Genomic DNA, 23,621 nt, shown 5'->3' on the forward strand with positions numbered 1-23,621 from the left:
AGACTAAATAAGATGTTCCTATCTGCTGTGACAACAATCAAAGTGACTTTATGGGAGAGCACAACAAAAACTGTTGAATATGCTTCATAAACATGGACATTACACCTTGGACAGTCAACTGCTTCTAGGCCTGTTGTTAACATTACTCTCATAAAAACATTGCACAAGATCATAAACCATTGTTTTCCCTAGGAGTATCAGGAAACTTCTCCAAAACAATTGAATACAACAGTTATAAGATTTTCCTTCAAAATATGATTCAAGCAATCTATACATTACTAACCTTTAACATGCAGTCTATTTTATTAATGTAATTGAACATTTTCGATAATAAAATAGACTGCATGTTAAAGGTTAGTAATGTATAGTTATTTTTAGTAAGTGCAGTTTGAGAAGAGGGACCTAATCTTGCATGAAAACTCATAGTAGACTGAACCCATCTCGGATTGACTTTGAGTGCATGTGACTAGTAGGTTGTGATATTGCCAAGGTCACCCGTATTTGTCCCATACAACTACACTCCGAGATCACTTCTTTTAGACACAACAATTTTAAAAAACAGACTTTAGGGACTTTAATCACCTTGCTCATGAGATATTTTTATGAATATTTTATGCTGAGATACAAAATTTTCCACTATTTTGAATATTGTAATAATGTTTAACTGAATAATTTATTTAATAAAGTATATGTTAACTTATGTGCTATAAATAAACAATCTAATTTGGTGTTAAACACACTTCAGAAGAATTATTTACTTCTAAAAATGTTTAACCAATTACAAAAACACCCAATTCCTGTAATTCAAGTTTATATACTACTAAATAAATACACAAATTCAAGCTCTATACTCATTTAATATATTTCAACACGATGTAAGAAAGTGTAGGGTTTCTGCCACATAGTGCAATTTTTTCCACATATTTTTATTGCTCTGGCAATAAATGATATGCGCTGTAAATTAATACACACATTGATTGTAATGTTGTTTGGCAATGCTTGTGTGGATATTCAAAATGGCAAATATTACTGTGATTATTTGTGGTAGAGACATCCAGTCCTCGGTGGACTATAGAATTGTTACAACAGAAGAGCATACTAATAATTCTCAAGCCGACGCTTGTGATCTGTTAATAATTGTATATTTAAAAACTTTTTGAGAATGTTTTTTACTAAATTATACACAAATTTTTTTACTCCTTTGTAATAAAAAAACAATGATTTAAAAAGTTATCAAGTTACTAAGATGTTTTTTACACCTAGGAGTATCTACTAATCAAGCAATTGTAAAAAATAGGGGGATGATCAGTGAAAATTTACCACAAAATGTATTCTGTTGTAAAGTATAAGTATATGAATTAATATAAATTAATCCACTGTGGCCATGAATAATGAATGATTAAATTGTTATAGTTTGGAAGACAGAATAAAGTATAACTTAATAGTATGGAAGTTTTAATAAATGTTAATTCAGTACAAAAAACTGGCTTGCAAAAGATTATGTTAAATATGAGAAAATGGTACAAAAAAACTTAAGTGAAGATGCTTGACAATGAAAACAATAAATCATTAAAATCATTCTTTAATAATGTACATATGTAAATGTATCAGCATGTCAAGTATATGGTTAATTTTTTAAATATGTTCAATATGATTATTTTAAGTATGTCCAAAATCTTAAAGATACTAGTTTGTATAATAGAACAGTTTAAAAATTGTAAACTGATAAAGGCATGATGCTTAAAATGCATATTTATTATTAGGATATAAATTCTGAAAACTATTTTTACAACAAAAATCTTAAAGTATTGTATTTTAATATTAAATAAAAACTAAAATCTAAAAAATCAGTCTCCATGTATGATAAGCACCAAAAGACATTATAGTCCTTAAAGCAGTGGTTCTTAACCTGGGGTACATGCACTCTGAGGAGTGCGAAAGAGCAATTCCAGGGGTGCAAAAGAAATTTTTAAAAGTTTTTTTAAAAATACGAACAAGGCGGCCGTGTTCTCTACAAACCAGCAACACGGCACCCCACTTCTTCACTCTCTACTCTACTCTACTGATGACAAGCGCGATGACAAGCACATCGCGCTTGTCATCAGTCGTCAGTACATGCAGTTAATGTAGTCACATTGTCACGTGCAGTACAGACACTAGTTAAGACGTGTTCGCATACCTTGAATAAGAATGTAAATGAGGTTTGTAACAATATTTACAGGTAACTCCCATATAACACAGCACTTCTATAGCACGGATTCACTCTAACACGGTTCGAGAATTGGGTAAAACCCTCGTACGACAAATATACACACATTTTTTAAGGGGGTGCAAGAGCTTATTTTCAGATTCAAGGGGGTGCTGACCACTAAAAAGGTTAAGAACCGCTGCCTTAAAGGATAATTGTAACAAAATAATTAATAATAGTCATAAAAGTGCAACTGAACTTTTTGGAATATATCTGAAATATGCAAAGAAGTCTACTGCTTCTGGCATGGCTTAAATACCAGGCAGCTAAATGATAAGTAATAATAGTAATCTCACACATTCTTACAAAAGTTAGAACAGTAGAATTGTGAAATTTGCACTATAAGATTGACAAGATGTTTTCTAGCAACAAAGTTTGATGATGATATCTATTATAGAAAACAATTTTTGTGGTAAACATGAAGGTAAAAAGTCTGAGATTTGTGAGTTTACAAAAAATACAGTTAACTTATCCCATCAAACCTCATGAATTTGTTAATCAATTGTCAAAATAATGGGAAAAGTGATGGCATTCATCTGTGTGAGGTGTTCTTATGAATGCTGCCATTTGTATAGAATAATAGGTAGATGGAGTATTGCAACGTTGTGATATAAAAATCAAAAGTGGCAAAATAACTAGTGAAATTTTTGAATTTTCAGAAGAATTGCTACTTGAAATGTTAATATTTTAATTACCACATTTTCATGTAAAGACAGGGAAAAAAACTGTAAATATTTAACTTATTACAATTGTAAGGTATAAAATAATATGATGATAATTTACGATTATTTAAAGCTACTACTAACAGGTTTTAGGGAGTTAATTATTGTGAAATAGTTTAAATATTAATATTACAAACTGAAGGGTTAAAAAATATTTGTATTTTCTGAAGTAAATTTCAAACCTCTGATGTGTCAAAAATTGTTTTCTTAAAAGTTAAGTTTCTTTTTATAATAATTACTGTAATGTATTCAAAACATAAATTAAATCTCTCTCCAGAAAAATATAATAATAATAATAATAATAAATAAAATTTAATATTTTATTATTTGAAACATACATACAAAATTGTAGAGTTCAGCACATGAACAACTAGTCCATTTCTTTGTTTTCACAAACATGAATATTTAAAATAATAATGTTTCTAGCTGAGATAATTTTACAATAATTCGTGTTTTTCCACTTTATTTTCTTTTCTCTCTCTCTGAAACGATGCGATTCTACGAGGGTAAATTTGAACAAAGTGAGCAATTTTCAAAACAAAGAACACTAAAACCTCGAGAATCCTAGCTGCAATTATATTTTTCTATTTCATTTTTCAATCTTTGAACATCAGAAAAGTCTTTGCAAGAGAACAATAACCTAAAATGTAAACAAATACATAAATAAATAAAAATATGCATAAATAAAAGTTCTTAAACCAGTTCTTACCTAAACAATTTTCTTAATAATACACTTTTTTCTAACTCTTTGGCTTTGTAGCAGGCTTTTCTAATTATCTAGAATATATTAAATCGTTTTTATAAAATTAGTTATCTGATCTATAAACATGGAGAATTTTTATATATATCAACCCAAGAATATTGATAATGTAAGGGATGACACCAAGGGAAGAAAAAAATTTTTTTTTTTTATTAAAATTGTATGTTTGAAATGAGACCAGAATAATAATTGTAATCTCAAACAGTAATTAATTAAAATAATGCATGTCTTTTTCTTAAATATAGATTCAGATTTTTAATACATAAAATATAACGAACTTCTGTTAACGTCTTCAGAAGTAAGCACCGAATTACTACAGAGAACTTATCATACAGGAACCTTGTTGATTGGTTATCTTCTAAAGATCTAAATGAATATGAAGCAATTGAGAACTTGTGTTAATTCAAATTCTGAGAAACCAAGGAAATTGTGCAAGAAAATCAGGTTCAAATTGTCAGAAATGTTTACAAAATAATAAAACCTTAGGAAGCAATACAACTTTTTACAAGTAAGGATAAGAAAAACATAACATTTATGTTTAATTTTTATGATTAATAAAGTATTATAAAATTTAAATATCTTTAACAAATTTATTGAAACAAAATGAAAATGTAAAATAACATTAAAGTTCTAGAATATTAGTTATCAACATTCCAGAGAAATTCATTATACATTAAAAAGGAAAAGCTGTATAATACAGTGTGGCTAGAAAAATCAATTAGATCTTTGATCAAGTTATCTTTCTCAAATTTACATAATGAACATCATTTGTAATGCACAGTAAAATTTAATTATGTTAAAAATCACCAAGAATGTCTTAAATTTCTAATTAATTCAGGGTATTTATGGGAAACAACAGTACAGTCTAAGAAAATTAAGTTGTCCAACTTCAATTAATTGAAGTTTATGAATAACTATTTTTATTTTCTAGTATATTAAATAATACCAGAAATTTTAACAAACAGAATACAGACACTCCTCAGTGTTTGCATAAGATTGGCTCCAGAACTCTCTGCAAATACCAAAATCTATAGATGCGAATGCATTATATAAAATTTACACATAACCTCTTACATAATTTAAATCATTTCTACATTACTTATAATTCCTAATACAATGTAAGTATTACATAAATAGTTGTTATACTATATTGTTTAAGGAGTGACAAAGTACATACATGTAGTGGCCTAACTATATAGAAAATGTTACATTGTTGCCAATATGTATTTTGTTTTAACACACACAGATTGCTTGCTTCCATTTAATTACCTCAAAGGAATGCTTAGAATAAAATAGTGAATATTTAAAATATAAGCAAATTCATGTTTTGCTTTCAGGAACTTTCTGAATTTTTAAAAAATATTTTTGATCAGCAATTGGTTGAATCTGTGGATGCAGAAGCCTCAAATATGGAGGACTAATTGTATTTGATTTTTTAGTTTAACCACACGTACAGGAACCACTTACCGGTGTTGGAAACAAAAAAAACGTCGTTAACGTTTTCGAACTTTGGAAGTTCTTCTTCAGATGATTAAAAAAAAAAAATGACAAATGCAGATCCAAAAACAGAATGATTATTTTTAAACAAAATCGAATACTTCACGTTACAGCCGGTTGATCGGACATGCGCATTCAGTGCGGGTAGATGACGATTAAAGGTCCGTATCATTGAGGGCCTGCCAGGCGATGGACAAATTGAGCTCTTTCTTTATAGTTTATGCAGGTGGCGATAACGTTAACGATATTTTTTCGTTTCCAACACCGGTAAGTGGTTCCTGTATGTGTGGTTTACATCCCCGGTGTTCCATGAATGTAGAAACTTACCATATAGCGATGCCAGCTAGTAATTTTTAGTTTAACATTTGAAAAAAAAAACATAATACATAATTAGCCTCTCTATTATTTTGATGTCTTTAAATAATTTTCATTCAAAAAATGATAAAATGCTTATTATATAATTATAATTTTTACCTCGTCTGGTATTCCTGCTAACTGAGCAGCATTGAACCCATAACTTTTAGGACATGCACCACTCACAAATTTATATAAAAATGTAATTGTTTCCTGAGTAGGATCTTCATTTTCATTTTCTACCATACAAGCCTAAAAAAATGTAAAACAACTAATTTAATATTCAAGATATAATAAAACAACAAATCAATTATAAAAAATTCTATCCACAATTCCTAGCATGCTTTGCTAGATAGTAAACAATACTAGAGTAATGTAAAATACTGAGGTATCAGTTAGTAATTGTCATGCAACACTAACAAGTATTTACTCTGTATATTAAACTTACTTTAAAAATGATCATCAGAAATAATAATAATAATAAAACATTGATTTATGTATGCTATTATTTATTGAAGAGAACCATCTGAGGATGAAATTTTTGTCTTGAAAAAAATTTGTTATACTTTTTTCAATAAATTCCTTTAATTTTGAGGAGTGGAGTTTTATTAAAATGCATCATAAAGATCTAAATTTATTTAGTAAACATCATCATATTACTTAGTGTAATAATTTATAATATCCAACTGATAAAATTAAATATAGGATGCTTCAAAAAAAACATTAACACGAATGCCAAGTGATCGTCGTAAGCACTATATTGTGTTCATAGTCAACAAGAATCAAGCACGACACGGTTTCAAGTCATTAATTAACACTAATATGAGAATAACTAATGTTGGTTTTGTACTGAAGGATATGCTGTGGACAACCTATCAAGAAGTCATGACCCAATTGTGAAATTCTCAAAATAATACAGCCCTATTACTGCTGCTGCAGACTGCATACTTCTGAGTGTTAGTATTTTGTGAAGCACCTTATATAAATTAACGTTAATCCAAATCTATTCAATTCTGAAGGTTTTGAATATGTCTGAAAACTTATAATTAAAAGAACTCAAAATTTTTAAAATAAATACTAAGATGATTTTTATGATTTATGATATTACTCAAATATTTTTCTAATTTTACAATATATATGATTTATCAATTATTAGTTTCATAAAACTATAGTTGTCATGTGGATCTGTACTGATAACGGATAACAACTAAAAATTTATAATTATATCATAGGTCATTACAGATCACCAGGACTATTGAGAGCTTGTAAGTGGCCCTGGGGTCTGGGTGAGCCTCTTTTCCCATGGTCTTCTGAACAAATGAAATTTGTAGGATATATTTTTTATTAATAAAAAACAGTCTTAAATATTTTACTTTTTATTAGTAAAAATAACATTAATTTTATAGAAGAAAGAACTATTAAAGGCCTTTAAGTTTCCTCCGGGTCAAGGGAAAAATTCCCCAGTTTCCCTCTTGATGGTCCTCCAGATCGTAACAATTACAAACATATAAATATATCATGATAGATAATGAAAAGAATTCAAATTAAAACCTACTCAAAGACCAATTAATATTTAAGATATTATATATAAAAACAAACAAACACATTTTATTATTACCATATGTCCCAATTTTACATTTGGATGATCAATAAATTCATCAACAAGACAATGATAATGAGTTGAAAATAATGTACAACATTGTACTGAAGATGCTAATTGGTGAACGACTGCATAAGCAATTCCTGTTCCATCGTAAGTAGATGTTCCTCTTCCTGGAGTAAAATCAAATGGATAAAAATCAGTTTTGTTATACAACTTATTTGGAATATCTTAAAAATATATTTACCTAATTCGTCAAGCAATACTAAAGAATTTTTACTCGCATGTTGTAATATACTGGCTGTTTCACTTAATTCTACATAAAATGTACTTTCACCTATTGAAGAAATAATGACTCTATAGATTAGATAAATGCAACAAACTGCATAAGCATCAATCACTTTGTATAAATTATGCATTTACCTGATGTTATTCTGTCACTGGCACCCAAACGTGTGAAAATATGATCGACGGGTGTCAAATAACATTTCTCGGCAGGCACATAACAACCCTAAAATTGACGACAATCATAAATAATATTGTAAATAATAATTCGAAATAAAATGTAAAAAGTAATTATTACAATTTGGGCCATAATCACTATAAGGCCCACTTGTCTCATAAGAGTTGATTTTCCTCCCATATTTGGACCAGTAACTAATACCAACTTTTGGTTGTTTTTCTCATTTTCTTTTGACTGAAAAATTTAAGTAAACCAACTTTTATGCAAATTTAAATCACATTTACTTAAAATTATTCATTAACATTTATAAACGAAGAGAAAAATACCTCAGATAATCCAATGCACACATCATTAGGAATAAAATCATCCCCTGTGAAATATTTTAGAAGTACAGGATGACGACCTTCTCTAATTTCTAAAAACGGCTGAAATTTTAATTATTATTAACTTTATTTATATAATATATACATGGATTATCAAATATATCAAACTACAGACATAGATCTAAAATATTCATATAAGTTATTTAGCATAATAAAGTTGAAATTTATTCAAAGCAACAATTTTTACAAAACCAAATTTGTAGGAAGATATATAACACTTCACATATTTATTTGTAAGCATATTGTGACGACTGGCAAAAACCGGCCAGTCCGATTTTAAAATTTTATTATTTCAAATCCCCTCGGGAGATAACGATCAAAGTCAGAGATAACAATCAAGAGTCAAAGGATGTGCAGCCTTCCGCCGTCGACCCGCACTTCCCTCCTCACCGGATCCGACCTCTGAGTCAGGGAGATCGACTCATCATCTACCGTCATCGCAGCGGACGAGACCGGGAGTATATAAGGGGGAAAAAAGCTAAGAACGGGGTCGCTGAAGGTCCGCAGAAGACACCCGACCCGTAGGATCCGTCCCAAGAAGCGAGGGCCGAGACACGAAGTCACCGAAGCCTGCCGACGACGAGCCGCCCGACCGATCCTCCTGCTTACCTCCACGACCGGAGAACCGAGACGATTAATCCTACGATTACAGCTAATCCTACGACTAATCCTAGGAAGAGGTATGACCCCCCTATATCTGTAAACTCTCTCTCTCGCAGTTAGAAACGGAACGCGTTAGAGCTTTTGTATCTGTTTACCGTCTAAATAAATCGTTATTTGTTCTATCCTGACTCCGTTATTTCGAATATCGCCTTAACCTTATCGACGACCCCACACACTTCCTCCACTCGACCTGACAATTACTTACCTGATCCCGACAAGTCGGGATATCACAAAAATTTAGCCATCCTTGACAGTGGGGTGGGTCTTGCCGACCTGTTCGCCGACAAAAAGAAGGTATGACTCCGTCCTACCTCCGGCGTTCCCCACAATATAATTTATTAGAATATGCAAATAACCTAATCAAATAATCAAGCAGAATCGAGTAAATGGTCTGGATGTAAAGCTCATACAAAAGTCTGGGTAATGTACTGGTGATGTAACTGCACAGTAAGTAAAAGTTGTGGGCTAAGTCCCACTCCAGATCAATCTTTCCTTCCAAAATATTCTTCTAAATAAATTTAATTTAATAACAACAAGTTAATCACATATCCTTAGTTCAAATAATGTAGCATTTATACATTTAATTACCCAAAATGTAGCTTGATAATAAATTTGGCTTGATTCTTTGATTAGCAATGTGATTCGAGCTTGGTTTATGATATGATTATGTAAATTAACATTCTATTATATTACTGTCTGTAATTAAGTATATCTTTTACAGATGCTTCATGTTTGAGAGTACATTTTTATTGCTTTTTTTCCTTCACTACTAGGTGCATTAATAGACACAAGGCATTTTTATTTTATCTTTATTCTGGATCCTCTATAGGCTGATACGCATTTCGGGCAAAGGCTCCTCTTATTGTGCAGCCGACAGAAGAGGGGCCTTTGCCTGAAACACATATCGGCCTACAGAGGATCCAGAATGAAAATAAAGTAAAAATGCCTTGTGTCTATTAATGCACGTAGTAGTGAAGGAAAAAAAGCAATAAAAAGAAGACATGGTCTCAGAGTACATAAGTACATTTTTAGTTTTATGATTAACTAAGAGAGAAAAAAGAAAGAAAAATTTCGAGATACAGTGGAATCGCGATAAGTTGACACCCGGATAACTCGACACCCTCGGTTAAGTAGTCAGTTTTCTGTGGTCCCGACCGACTTACATAGGCATTAATGTTAAAAAACTCTGGTTTACTCGACATCATTTAACTTGATACGACTGGATAAGTTGACATAATTTTGCTGTCCCACACTCCAATAAGTCGACACCCCTCTTGAAAAAATGAATTTACTCCGCACGTGTAGTGTGAACTCATTTTTTTCAGGAGGGGAGTCAATTTATTTATTAATATATAATTAATATATTTAATAATATAATAATACATTATTATTATTATTAATATATATACATATTAATAAAAATGCCTTAACATTTTATGTATTTTTATGTATAAAATAATAACAGATAAACAAAAAGAAAAGATACAATCTACATCAATGTCATACCAGAATCCAATTTTGCATTTTCTCATGCTAGAGGCATTAAGAATCCTTAGACGTTACTTGCCAACAAGTGACAATTGCGAAGATGATGTTTTAAAGGCGTTCATGATCATTGAAAAAAAAGTCGAGGCAGTCAAGTGCTCAAAACAAACAACATTAAACAAATTTTTCAGTCTATCATCTACAGAATAATTGTAACGGAGAACACAATGTTTTGTAAGTCTATGTTACTGTATAAAGCACTACTGTATTTTATTAATTGTAGTTTTGTGGGTTTTTTTTCCAACTTCGCTTCAGTCGACACATCAGATAACTCGACACATTTCCATTTCCCCTTGGGGTGTCGACTTATGCGGACTCGACTGTATTTTGAGGTATTAAATAAATTTTGTTTTCATTTTTATACAAAATAAAATATATAAGAAAACATTTACTTTTGCCAGGACTGATAATTTTTCTGAAATAAACACAGTTTTGTTTTATTCATATTCCAAATTGAACAAGTTTTACTGTGTTTTAAATACAGAAAAATCATAGGTTTCTTAAATAATAGTTTTGCTGTAATGATTAAATAACAGGTGCTAACATCTAATTAATAAACACGCTAACACATTAGTCAGCCATTTATATTTTCCTTTTACTTATATGCAGTGGTGATATTCGAAATATTTAACAAGGGGTTCGCTAGCAGAAAATTTTTCCCTGACAATCACAGACAAATGAAATGGAAGTTTTGAATAGAAATAAATACAATACCTTTTCTTGCAACCGTATATCTAACAATCAGTGGGCAGGTACTGTTAACGTAACGAGCCATGGGTGAAGGGCAGGTAACGTTAATATTTTAGGGCTGTCGACCTTTTTTTTTTTTTTAGGCAGGGGTAATCTTTACCGCGAAATGGCGCTTCTGGAAATACACACGTGTCATCATCTCTCGAGATACATTATACTTTTTCTTTCGCTGTCCATAGCCCCGACACGTGTTCGACAGCCATCTTGTATTATCTCGCGCGCGTGGCATTCTGGGATCTCTCTTATCACTGGATCTACTTTCAAGAACTCTCTTGAATCGATCTCGATTAAACCTCGATTGAAACGGTCGAGAGAGATCGCACCAAGACATACTCCCTGACCTTGCTCACAATCTAGATTGAAATGCTCGGTACGAACGGGGTATAAGGCTCTAGTTTAGTAGTATTACAGAGTATAATACGCATATTTTAATATATTTAAAAAAAAAAAAAAAACAAACCCACTGAGAAATGCTCCGTGTGTTTAACAAGGTTCGGGAAACTGAAAATTTTAACAACGGGTTTGCGCGAACCCATTCGGAAAACTGAAAATTTTAACAACGGGTTCAGCCGAACCTGTGCGAACCCGCCGAATATCACCACTGCTTATATGTAATGTTGAATAATAAATTTTGTTCAGTATCTGATTAGTAATTCGTTTCGTGTACCTATTAAAAAGAATTTTAGGATGTAATCCTTAATTTGATTTTTAATACTAATCAATTATAGCTTCTTGTATATTTTTTTTATCACAAAATTTTTTGTTTGAATTTTTAAATATAACTTTACTTCATTAAAAAAGTTTTTTTGACAAATTTCAAACACACCCAATAAGTATTATAGGTCTGCTCAATGCTTCTAAGTAAGCACCTACTAAAAACAAATACCTTGTAGATTTCCTCAAAAGTTTAAGATTTCTTTTTACATATAGAGCTAATGAATGATATGGTGTGCAAATAATAAAAAAGTTTTATTTTTTATGCAATTGTGGTAACGTTTTATATTACCTAGTAGTTTATATTAAAAAAAAAATGTACTCTACAGTTTGAAAAACTAATAGATATTCTTAATTTCTAACCATGAGTAACAATATATATATATATATATTCATTTGTACATTCTAGCCTGAAATACAGCAGTCACAAAACCCACAAATTTTTCAAGGGGTGGTCTGCACAGAATACTGTGAGCCCCATTCTTCAGCACATAGCTATCTCATTGTGGCCCTGGTGGAATGTACAATGTGTCTAAAAAAATCATTTTAGTGCCTACAGAGTAGAAAGAGTATAAGAAAGTCTCAAACACAAAAATATTGAAGATTTATAAACAATGATAGGCTAAGATGAGAAAATTTTTGGTATTGTGCATAGGGGAAAGTGTAACAGTAAAATTGGCCAAGTAAATGCTAGATCTAAAAGAGTAAGAACAACCGAGACTCCTGAAGGCCGTGAAGTCCGACTTGAGCAACATTGAATAAAAACGGCTTTGTTGAGGGTTGCAGAAACAGCATCACAAAGTCAAGCTTGACTTGAAGCTATTCTCAATTCTTCAATCTCTACTTTCTCATGAAAAATATTCTGTTGTGCATGATGAGAGAATTTCTACTTTACATATAAAACTAATTAACCTTCTGTAATTCACATTTCATAACATACAATCAAAATTGTGAATAAAGTTGTCTACTCCAGTGGTTCTTAACCTTTTTATACTCGCAGCCCACCAAATATTTCATAATTTTTTTTGTGACTACCATTTTTTTTAATAATATTTTATATTTCTTAAATTATCTATAATAAATTGATTTTTTTTATTATTGCTTCATTTTTTTAAATAATAAATGTAAATCATAACTTTATCATTTCATTATCTATTTAAATAACATTCAAACTTCACAATTAAACAGGAAAACTCATTAATTTTTAACAAAAAATAAAATAAGAAACATGTCGATAAATCGATCCAAAGTCGATGCTAAAACTAAACTAAAACTAAAACACCCACAACTTGTCGTAAAGATTTTGCATAAATTTTCAAAGCCTACTATTTTTCCTAATTATTTTTAAAATTCCTAGCATTAATAGTTTCTTAGAATTGCTTTGGAATAAAAGAAGTAAATACTGTGGTGTAAGTATCATATTTGCATTCATTTCCTCTGTACTAACAAAGTTGTATGTAGGAAGAAATAAAAAAGAAATAAAAAAAACTAAATAGGAAAACTTTATCTTTCTTATTTCAATTTTCAATACAATATTCGGTTATACATCAATTTTCTTTTTATTATATTCTGAAGGAAATTTTGCATAATTTGGTGGCCCCCGGCAAACTTCTTATGGACTCCCAGGAGGCCGTGCCCCCCATTAAGAATCACTGGTCTACTCAACAGTCATTTCAGTAGTTGTAACCAGTTATGAAGAATAACATACACTATTTCATTTTGTAAAATCAATATATTACCAATCTATATATTTTATACTTAGAAACATTTAAAAATAAACTTACTTCTTCATCGATTACAAATTCTGGTCTACACAGAGGAATTTGAGAAGATATGGAATATTGAGTAAGACTTATAAATACATCTAACAAACACAAGCAATGAACAGCAGCTTCCCACTGCTTTCTCCTATAATTTTAAAAGAAAAATTATAACTTATCATTCATAATATATACAGTAACCCCTCCATTTATGCAAATTCAATTTAATGTGATAAATAATTTTTAAATTTTAAATAATCAACTTCATAGAAATGAATGATAGTTACATCAAAAAAAGAGTCTTTTTGTTAGCAGTAACCTCTTATATAGATACATATTTAAAAACACTTAAAAATTTTCTTCTCCAGTAATAGTAAAATATTGTAGTTGAGAGTAAGGAACAGATTCCTATTTTAATAAGCTTTCATGGCTCCATGTATGTAATTTTCTTTTACATGCTATTCTTGTGAAACCATACTTGTAAAGAAGTAGGGATTAATGTATATTTAATTAATTTAAAAATATATTTATATATGCAGTTATGTAAGTTACATTTAGAATATATTAATAAAAATATATACTTCAGGTTAGAAGTTTTTGAGAGAGCTTTACTATATCATTATTTTAAACTATAAACATAACTGATACAGGTACCATTCACTTTAGGCATATATTAGTATCTGTTTTCACCAAAAGAAATCAAAGAGAATTTTCACTTTTATTAAAAAAAGTAAGAAAAATAGTGTTTAGTATTTTTTTTACAGAGAACGTCTTTAGAGGCATTTAGAAGTTCCCAAGCAACAGAGGCATCTCCAAGCTCCTTTCCTGGGAACTACGTTCAGCATCTAGCTACCATAACTTTCAACTGTGTCCATGAGTATCTGTGCTTTATGTCAATTTATTTTGTGCATCTGTTAGCAAAAATACAATGATAAAGTGGAAAGTCTATTGCTTGAATGAACAAAGCATGGCATGCTATTAAGTTATTTTTATTGGAGAAATCAGCCAGTTTTTGATAAGCTGAAACAGAAAGAATGGTCAATGGTGATGGAAGTATTGCAAAAGTGGAATTTAAAGGAAGTCATGAATGGTTTGATCAATTTTTAAGATAAGAATAATTTCACAGCTTAAATGTTGCTTTCTAGAGACAGTATTTCTGATTTTCACTAACTACACTTTACTTACATTTCTACTTTATACAGATTATGTACAGTACTTATCATATTATTCCTGCTTTTACTGTCTCTTACTAAAATTTGGTATGATTTAGTTACATAATTTGGAAACACTCAAAAATTTTTCTCATATAAATTAATGGTAATTACTTTATATCATTTTGACTTATGAAAAATTCTCAAAGGAACACTACTTTCAGATAGCAGGGAAAACCTGTAATTACAGAAAATAATATATTACCCAGAATCAAAGGCAGAAAATATTCTTCTCATGATATCTTTTAATGCTGCATCTCTGTGTTCTTCGGCAGATATTAGTTTTGCTAATAAACTTTTTATTGTCGGAGTCCAATAACGTTTGAATCCCTTTCTCTGTGTCTGTAAGTCATATTCATCAGTCACATACTTGGTTGCATTTTCTGGAACCTCTAATTGATAACGATTACGACCACTACCAAAATACGTAACCTGTAATGAATTAAATACACACATAAATGCTAAAAGAACAAAAAATTCATAATTATAGAAACAGTTTATCACTTTATTTAAAATTATTAAATTCAATACTATCGGGTAGATAAAACTAAACAAGTATAGAAGGAAAATTAAATACCTCTATAAGCCTAGTAAAGTTTTAATACACACTAATGTTTTTGGTCATTTTAAATGATCTTCAAGCAATAACATTAGTAGTAATAAGCAAAACAGAATAGAACATTACAAAATTTTTTAGAAAATTAACATTTACAAAATATAGGAAATAGAATACCAAATTATAAAGAATTCAAGATAATCAAGCATTGTAACAGCATAAACTAATAAAATTACATTAAAGCATAAGTAAATAAGAACATAGTATTGGTTCAATAGAATAATAGTTTCCTTTGTATCACTTTACCTCATATAGAGATTTCCGAGTGATATAAACACTATCTGCATCACAAAAATTACTACATTTAAGCCTTCTGGCTGACTTGTGTTTATTTACTTATGTTTTAACGTAATTTAAAAGTTGTTATTTAAGAAGTTTGCACTTTATTACAATATTCAATTATTTGGAATTTCATTTCGATATAATATTTTCTGTAAACTTTTTAAACATTTTTGTAACATTCATTTCTATTTTTCTCATTACAACTTATGTTGTTATTGCCTGAAGATGGTATTTAAAACGATTGAAAATTCCATTATGCATTATAATTTTACTGGACTCGTGAAAAATGTTAAAATTTTCCTTAAATACGATCGTAAAACACACAAATCAATATTTATAAACTACAATGGCTGACTTTTGTATTATAGTGTTCAGTAGTTATATAATAAAATAAAGCAGATTAAGTGATTTACTCATTCAAAATTATTAAAATCAATTATATAGTACTTCTGTAGTAATTAATTATCTAGTCAGGGTATAGAAAATTGTATTACTGTACCTTACAATTGAATACATTTTTTTGTATTCTTAAATAAGAATCAAATTCACTTTTAGTTTCTTCAATTTCTTCCATTGCTGTATCATATTCATTATCCACGCCTAATAATTTATTAAAACAAACAGTAAAATGTTACAAATGAAAATACAAAAATATTTAAAATAATGATAAAAATGAAATTAAACTTTATATTTATAAATATATCACTTTTATTGCTCACATTTACAATCAAAAAGTTATTTTTACAGTATTACAAGGATTTCTATCAAGAAATGCTGAGCACCATGTCTAAGTTTAAAGTTTTTGTTTAGATATATTTTTAAAAGTAATAAAATTAGAAATCAATAAATCTTTGATGGCACACCCAGAAGAAACAGTGTGATAAAAACAGATCATCTAGAAGCAATGAAATGGTAATCAGAATTACAATACACAAAGTATTTCACAAATAACTTCACAGCATACATGAAGTGCAAAGTCAAATTTACTTAATAACTTACCATGGCTTGGAATAATCTTTCCATCTCTTTTTGCCTTTTCATGATCAAATGAATTCTGAAAACAACAAATTTCTGTAAATAACTTAAATATTAAACAAAAAGTATAGATTTTAAAAAATTAGAAGTCTAAAAAATACTTAAAGTTCTCCTTTAGACTAGCAAGTTAAAATGACTCGGTTTTTAGACTTTTTAATTTTTTAAAATTTATAAATAACCGATCCCATTGCTTTTATTTATTTTTATGCATTGTAAAAAGTATAGAATTCTAAACATTTTGCACATATTTTATAAATTTGAATACAGTAAACAAATTAAATTACATTAGAATCAAACAAAAACAAAATAATAACTTACATCAAAATATAATAATCTATCCTTCAACTGTGGAAAAAGTCCACCTTCAGTTTCGAGCGTCACACATTGCTGAAGAATCGAAGATCTGAAATATTTAATTAAGATATCAGGAAAAAACTTTAAAAATAATACTAACTTAATAAAAAATAATTTATAACTTATGCATATTTAATATTCAAAAAACAAAATATTGTTTAACATAAAACATTTGAAGTGTAATTTAGGTCACCTCAGCATCAAATAACAACACACCCAACAGCCGTAAGTGAACGCGTTCAGCATCAAATGCAAATGAAATAGAATATGAAAAATTTACAATTATTGTAAAACTTGTAAAAAGAACTGTCACTTTTTCACTTTAAATAAATTATAATGAAATATAAAAACAAGTTTAGGGTGATGAAATATGATAATTTTGACAAAAGTCAACTACAGAAAAAATAGAAACTCTGGCTCCAGAAGTAGCCTACAAAAAAGGTTCATTATGAGATAGTTCCTGAGATGACAAAGTAATATATATATATATATATATATATATATATATATACAAAAATCTCATAACAGACTATTTCTCATCAGTTACTGCTGGAGCCAGAGCTTTTATTCTCTTTCTGTGGTTAACTTCTGTCAAAACTGTCACAATATGTCATCATTATAAACTTGTTTTTATAATTTATTAGAATTTATAAAATTGGAACAGAATATATTTTACAATTTAAATTTGGAATGTTAAAACATTCAGATGAGTTTTCAAAAGTGAATTTCTGTACATATTAATTAGTACTAACTCCATACAATCTTCATTTATAAGAACTAAACAAACCATTTTCCTTTGACAACTAGCATTAAGACATAACTTTTGCAGAAATGTACAAAACTTGGCACTGAAATATTACTTTTACACAAACCCAAAATTAATTCTTTATTTTTTGGCTTTGGAAAGAATAATTTACTTGTTAAATAAACCAAATGTTTTACTTTTGTTCTATTCTATTACATATATGTAATTTATATTTCTCCTAAATTTTATAAAGAATCATTTGACAGTGTGATTAATGACAGATTTCAAAGTATATTTATTAAAATGGTTTTACAAATTTGTTTGTAATGATACCATTACAAATGAATATAATGAAATATGATACAAAGTCAAAATTAAATCAGTAACAAATTTTTATTTGAGAAAGAATAGTTATGACTATTTCTTAAAAAGTTTTTAAATTATATGTATACATCATTTGATGTTATCTGTAATTAAAGAATTTATTTAATCAATCAAAGAAGACACAGTCTGTTCAAAAATATTTGTCACCAGAAACCACAGAAATCTACATTAAACAGCGCTCTTCAAGTAGATATAAAAGTCTGGAAGTCTCCTACTGGATAGGTTAAAAACCTGAAGATGTCTGTAAGATCTGCCAGTTTCCGAATTTTTTACTCTTGTTTTAATTTGGCTGTTTTTAATGTGTTTTTTAAAGGAACAGTTTTTACCCGGCGGCCTAGCAGCCTCAAAGGAAAGGTCCGGTCGTCGAAGGGTGTTCTGGAACACGTAAAAGAAATAAATGATAGATTCAAAAATATTTTTTTAACAGACTGTGTCTTCTTTGATTGATTAAGTAAAAATTGCCTAAGGATGAAATTCAACAAAAGAATTTATATACAAAGCATAGTTTTCTTATAATTTTGATTGAACTGGATAGATGGAAGACATCAACACAACTCTTGAACAATCTGTCAAGATGGGATGCCTCCCAAGAGGACCTTCTATGGGATACACACCCCTATCTAGGTGTAAGACATTCAAATAAAACCTGACCAGATCATTGTCAGGCACAAACTTGCAACCAACTACCAGTGTTTTGTGGTTATATACATTCTGCTACTGATGGGCATTATGATTTTGAAATAATTATAAATTGATAAAGCTACATTAACTATTGAGCTAGAATCTGGTTAATTGCTTTCATAGATTTTACATAATTTGAACTAAACTTAAATGGTTATGCAACCATTTAAGTTTAGTTCAACCACGTATGTGATGGCAGCAAAAACATCTATCTTAAGTCTTTGCTTCAGCAAGACTTGACGATACTGTACACCAAAATTTATCACATGACTTTCACTAAGTAGTTTGGCCTACTCACTCTGACTACTCTCTTTGAGAGTGATGATGTCACTAATCTACTCCTGCTGATTGGCGGAGCAGCCAGCCAAATTCACTATTATTTGTAAATTAGCAAAATTTTTACATCTATTAATTTATACTTAAATAATTGATTTATTCATTAGCTTGATAACACAAAAATATCATTTACAGTGAACAGCAAGAACTATGTAATGAATACATTAAGAATACTAAGTTTATACTGTATAGAATATAAATATGCTAATCATTAGCAAACTAAGTCTGTATTAAATATATATATAGATATTATGTAATTTTGACTAAAAATATGCAGTTAAGTTGCCATATTGTATTAACTTAAATTAATAATTTAGAATATTCTGGATGAAAAGATTGATCCAGAGCAGGACTGAAATCTATAACCAGTTACATGATTATATCTTCTATTTTAATTAGTCTGGAAGCAAAGATCAAACGAAGTTCCTGATTGTAAAAGTGGTAATGTGGCTGTATAGTAAACAGAAGTTGTAAATTTGAGTCCTGCTCCAGATTTATCTTTGGTTTCAGAATATTCTAAATTATTTAATTTAATACAAGATGGTGACTTAATTGCATAGCTTTAGTCCAATTTACATAATATTTATATATATTTTAATTAGCCAGGTTCAAGTAATAATGCCAGATTCATTATTAAGCTGTAAAACTTAATGAGTCCAGAATTATAATTTGATTTTATATATGCTAATACAGTTAAATGGACCATTTATTTTGAAAGTGGTGTAAGTCCATTTTTAAAAAAAAATTGAGAAATCAGATAATACACATACAATTTAGTGTGAACTTTTTATTTATAAACAATTCACACTTAGCATTTTAAAATAACCATATGCTTTGATCAATTAAAAATTCATCAGTAAATGACATTGTATAACCATTGATTACGAAACTGGTGTAAGTCCATTTTCTGCAGTCTAAGTAAACACTTGGGCTGTCCATAAATTGCATCTGCATTTTCCTTGAAACTTTTACTCCCCTCTTGTCCCAGTTTGTCCAAGTTTCCCCTCTTTGGATGTCTAACATAACTCAACTCCCGTTAAAACCTTTATCACTTTATGAATGATAGATACCATAAGTAGAAATGAAACATACAAGAAACTTTGGAATAAATATAATAAAATGCATAAACTCTATAAAATTTAATGAAATAAATGGATGTCCACTAATGCTCAACCCCCCTTGTCCGACTTGTCTTAACCCACTCCCTCCCTTCCATTTACAGACAGCCTCTTACAACAGAGGAGTAAAACTGAATATTACCAACAAATGTTCAATTTGAAGGAATGGAAAAACATCCATGTAATGAACCTAAATGAAAAGCAGTGTCTAATGGTAAGCTCATAATAGTGATAAACTTATCATAAAATAGTTTAACAATAAATAAATATTTTTAATGTTCAGAATAAACAACACTATTTTACTTCTTGTTATTATACTCATATATAAACAAAATCAGAATAAAACACAATGTATTTCAAGTAAAATTGAGTTTTACATAATACAAATTTAATGAATTTTAGTTCAATAATTATGAAAGTGGTGTAATTTATGGCCCAGAAAGAATATATTAGTTTAGTTAAATTCACGTAGAAGTCTTTATGCAATCAACTAAAATGCAAATGTTTGAATATCTTGAAATAAGAAAAATGGACTTGCACCACTTTCAAAATAAATGGTCCAAATATTTGTTGTGGCATTTGACACTAATAAATTAGAACTTTCTATTGTATTAACATTAATTTTTCTCTGTCAGGAATTACAAATAATAAATGTGAAAAAAAAATATTCATAGATTCAACTTCAGTTCTAAGGCAAGGTAATTTCACCATTGCTAACAAGTTAATAATAACAATATATCATATTTACTCGCATATAGGACGATGTGACTTTAAATATCAAAATAAAAAAAATTAGTGTGTGACATCCTTGTAGGACGTCACACACAAAATTTGAATATACAGCAACCATATATACTACATTTTTTAAAAAAAATTAACTTATTAATACAATTCTAATTTTATTTTGTTTAATCATAAAAAAATATCAAATGCACGTAAATGCAAACATCGTTCCGCAACAATTACTGGCATTTTAAACCTTAAGGAAAAATCTTCTGAAATCGACAACACAATTTGTTCATGTAAAGCTTGAAAATGGGAACCAATTTGCCAAATCTTAATAGTCGAATCCACTCTCCATCGATTACACTTATTAGTTTTTCTGAATTCGGATTTTCGAATATTAAATTTCGGAATTGATTATTCGGAAATTTAAATTCAAAAGCTTTGCTTTTCCTATTGCTATTCACCTTTACTCCTGACAATACACTAGAACGATTCAAATGATCCAGATAAAATACTTTTGTTTTTAAACAAAAGAGGCACAGTTCACAAAAATTATTGAAAAAATGCAAAAAATCTTTCGCTCGCGCGTATAGGACGACCTAGGTTTTTGAAGTAGTGAAAAATGAATAAAAACCTCATCTTTTATGTGAGTAAATATGGTATATATATAATAAACATTTTAAATTCTTGCAAACAAATGAAAAAATAATACTAACGTAAAATTATTTCGATGATTTTCAAATAACTGCATTATTTCAATTGAAGTCTTAAAACCTTCCAAGACAGAAAGAAAATCAGCAATTTTTCTTTTGCCATAAGTTGCTGCTTCAAAAAGTATGGCTCTACTATCAGGGTGATCAGATCTGCGTCGCAATCCTTGTGTGTGGATTCTGTTAAAATTAAATTTATTTTAGTTTTCTTATAATAGTAAATTTGTTGTATTATCATTTATTTTCCATTCTTTAGATCCGTGTGCAACAAGCTTCAGAAAACTCAAAATTTAATAATGGTAATTTAATTTGAAACAGATGTTACAAAAAAATCTTTTTAACTCAGCCGATTATCCTTTAATAAACAAAAGCTAATGTTTTCAGCAATTTTTAATGTCCATCCTCATGCTATTTGTTTAAAATCAAATGTTTTTAAGTCATTATAACAGAACATAGCATATCAAATACACAAATACCAAACAATATTTAAATCTACAATATTTGCTAGGATTGATTGAAAATTACACAGAAATTCAAAAATAACACCTTCTATAGACAACATAATAAAAATATACAAACAACACAATACATATTCCAGGTACCAAATCAAACAACGAGATCCTCAAGATATACTTACGTAAAACCAGAGTGATTAGTATTCGGGTCGCACCCGAATACTAATCACTCCGGTTATCTGGTAATCACTAATGTGACCCGAATAGTAATCACTCCGGTTATCTGGTTTTACGTAAGTGTATTTTTTGATTGAATCACCGGTGTGTAAGGAAGATTGAATCCTCAAGATATATATAACAGACCACAATCTTCATATGCTGAAGAAAATGAGATCCCTAATGTCTATTTTGTTATATAAAAAATATGATTTTGAATTTCTATGTAATTTTTAACTAGGTTTATTTCTTTTGAAATAATCAGTTTTTAAGTCGTTCATAGCATGACTTCAATTTAGTATCATCCATAAAAATTAAACAACTTTCTTTAAAAGAACATAAGAAATATGAAATTTCAAAAATGCAGATGGCAACCTAATTTTGTCTGACACTATATCTTTATTATATGATTAATTCAACAGGTTACAATACAATCCAATAAGTTTTAAAGTGCAATTAGTATAAAAAAAATTGAACTATACTTGAAATGTGAATAAGTCAAAAAATATTTAAAAGTTCTTCAGATTAAAAACAAATTGAAAAAAAAAAAAAAAAAGCAAAGAGCAAATTTAAATTCAAATTACAGCATCCTATCATTTAAATTATATTTTGCTTTTCATTTTTGTTCTAAATAAGGAATTGGTATGCTCCAAAAACATTAGTCTGATGCATGTGGCAGCAAAATTATGGCAACAGTGAATGTAGACAACAGATTCAACCAATCACCCATTTTAATTGTAAAATAGCAAATGGTAGCACCATCATTGATGTTCAATGCTGCCTTCATTTCACTGCTGTGTGCTTCTGCCTGAATTCTTAATTAAAATTTCTGATTTCTTCATATTTTGAGCATTTTAATTCCTGCTGATGCCAAATAACTTAAAGTCAAATTAGTTTGTGATGTGATTTCCAATTTCTGTATAGAAGTTTTATGTCTATGATTAAGAAAATAAGTCAAAAAATTGTTATTAGGAAATATATTTTAGGATAAGCTTAAGCAAACAAAATAAATTTTTTTATTCTATATAATTAAATGATGATTTAATAAACATTTTATTATACATAATTAAAAAACCCGTGAAAGAATCTTATACTTATTCAATAATCTTTCTAAATCCGGCAATTTTCTCAATAGTTTCACAACATCTGGTATTATTTCCTGTACTTTTTGTAGGTCTTCAATTGCATTTAATCGATCAGAGATAATTTTTGGATTGTATAAAGGTGAACATAACCATTGATAAAGAAGTCTTTTTCCTGTTTTAAAGTATAAAATAATTTAAAAATTTTCTT

At 29.1% G+C, this 23,621-nt stretch overlaps 1 protein-coding gene across 2 annotated transcripts in view; it reads right to left on the reverse strand.

The window, feature by feature from the left end:
• Positions 1–3,276: 3,276 nt before the first annotated feature.
• Positions 3,277–23,621, reverse strand: part of Msh6 (DNA mismatch repair protein Msh6) — a 46,777-nt gene continuing 26,432 nt past the window's right edge. For both annotated transcript variants that reach the window (XM_067262742.1, XM_067262743.1), the window contains exons 20-34: positions 23,423–23,585; positions 21,664–21,837; positions 16,922–17,006; positions 16,568–16,622; positions 16,068–16,168; positions 14,876–15,102; positions 13,484–13,607; positions 7,971–8,069; positions 7,765–7,878; positions 7,605–7,692; positions 7,429–7,518; positions 7,200–7,354; positions 5,702–5,833; positions 3,680–3,747; positions 3,277–3,610 (exon numbers count right to left, since the gene is read on the reverse strand). In XM_067262742.1, coding sequence (XP_067118843.1) covers positions 3,535–3,610; positions 3,680–3,747; positions 5,702–5,833; positions 7,200–7,354; positions 7,429–7,518; positions 7,605–7,692; positions 7,765–7,878; positions 7,971–8,069; positions 13,484–13,607; positions 14,876–15,102; positions 16,068–16,168; positions 16,568–16,622; positions 16,922–17,006; positions 21,664–21,837; positions 23,423–23,585 — 1,751 coding nt within the window. In that variant the 3' untranslated portion in view covers positions 3,277–3,534. The remainder of the gene's footprint in view (positions 3,611–3,679; positions 3,748–5,701; positions 5,834–7,199; positions 7,355–7,428; positions 7,519–7,604; positions 7,693–7,764; positions 7,879–7,970; positions 8,070–13,483; positions 13,608–14,875; positions 15,103–16,067; positions 16,169–16,567; positions 16,623–16,921; positions 17,007–21,663; positions 21,838–23,422; positions 23,586–23,621) is intronic.

This window comes from Centruroides vittatus, unplaced genomic scaffold (genome assembly GCF_030686945.1).
Source record: "Centruroides vittatus isolate TY-2023 unplaced genomic scaffold, ASM3068694v2 contig_1507, whole genome shotgun sequence".
Lineage (NCBI taxonomy): Eukaryota > Metazoa > Arthropoda > Arachnida > Scorpiones > Buthidae > Centruroides > Centruroides vittatus.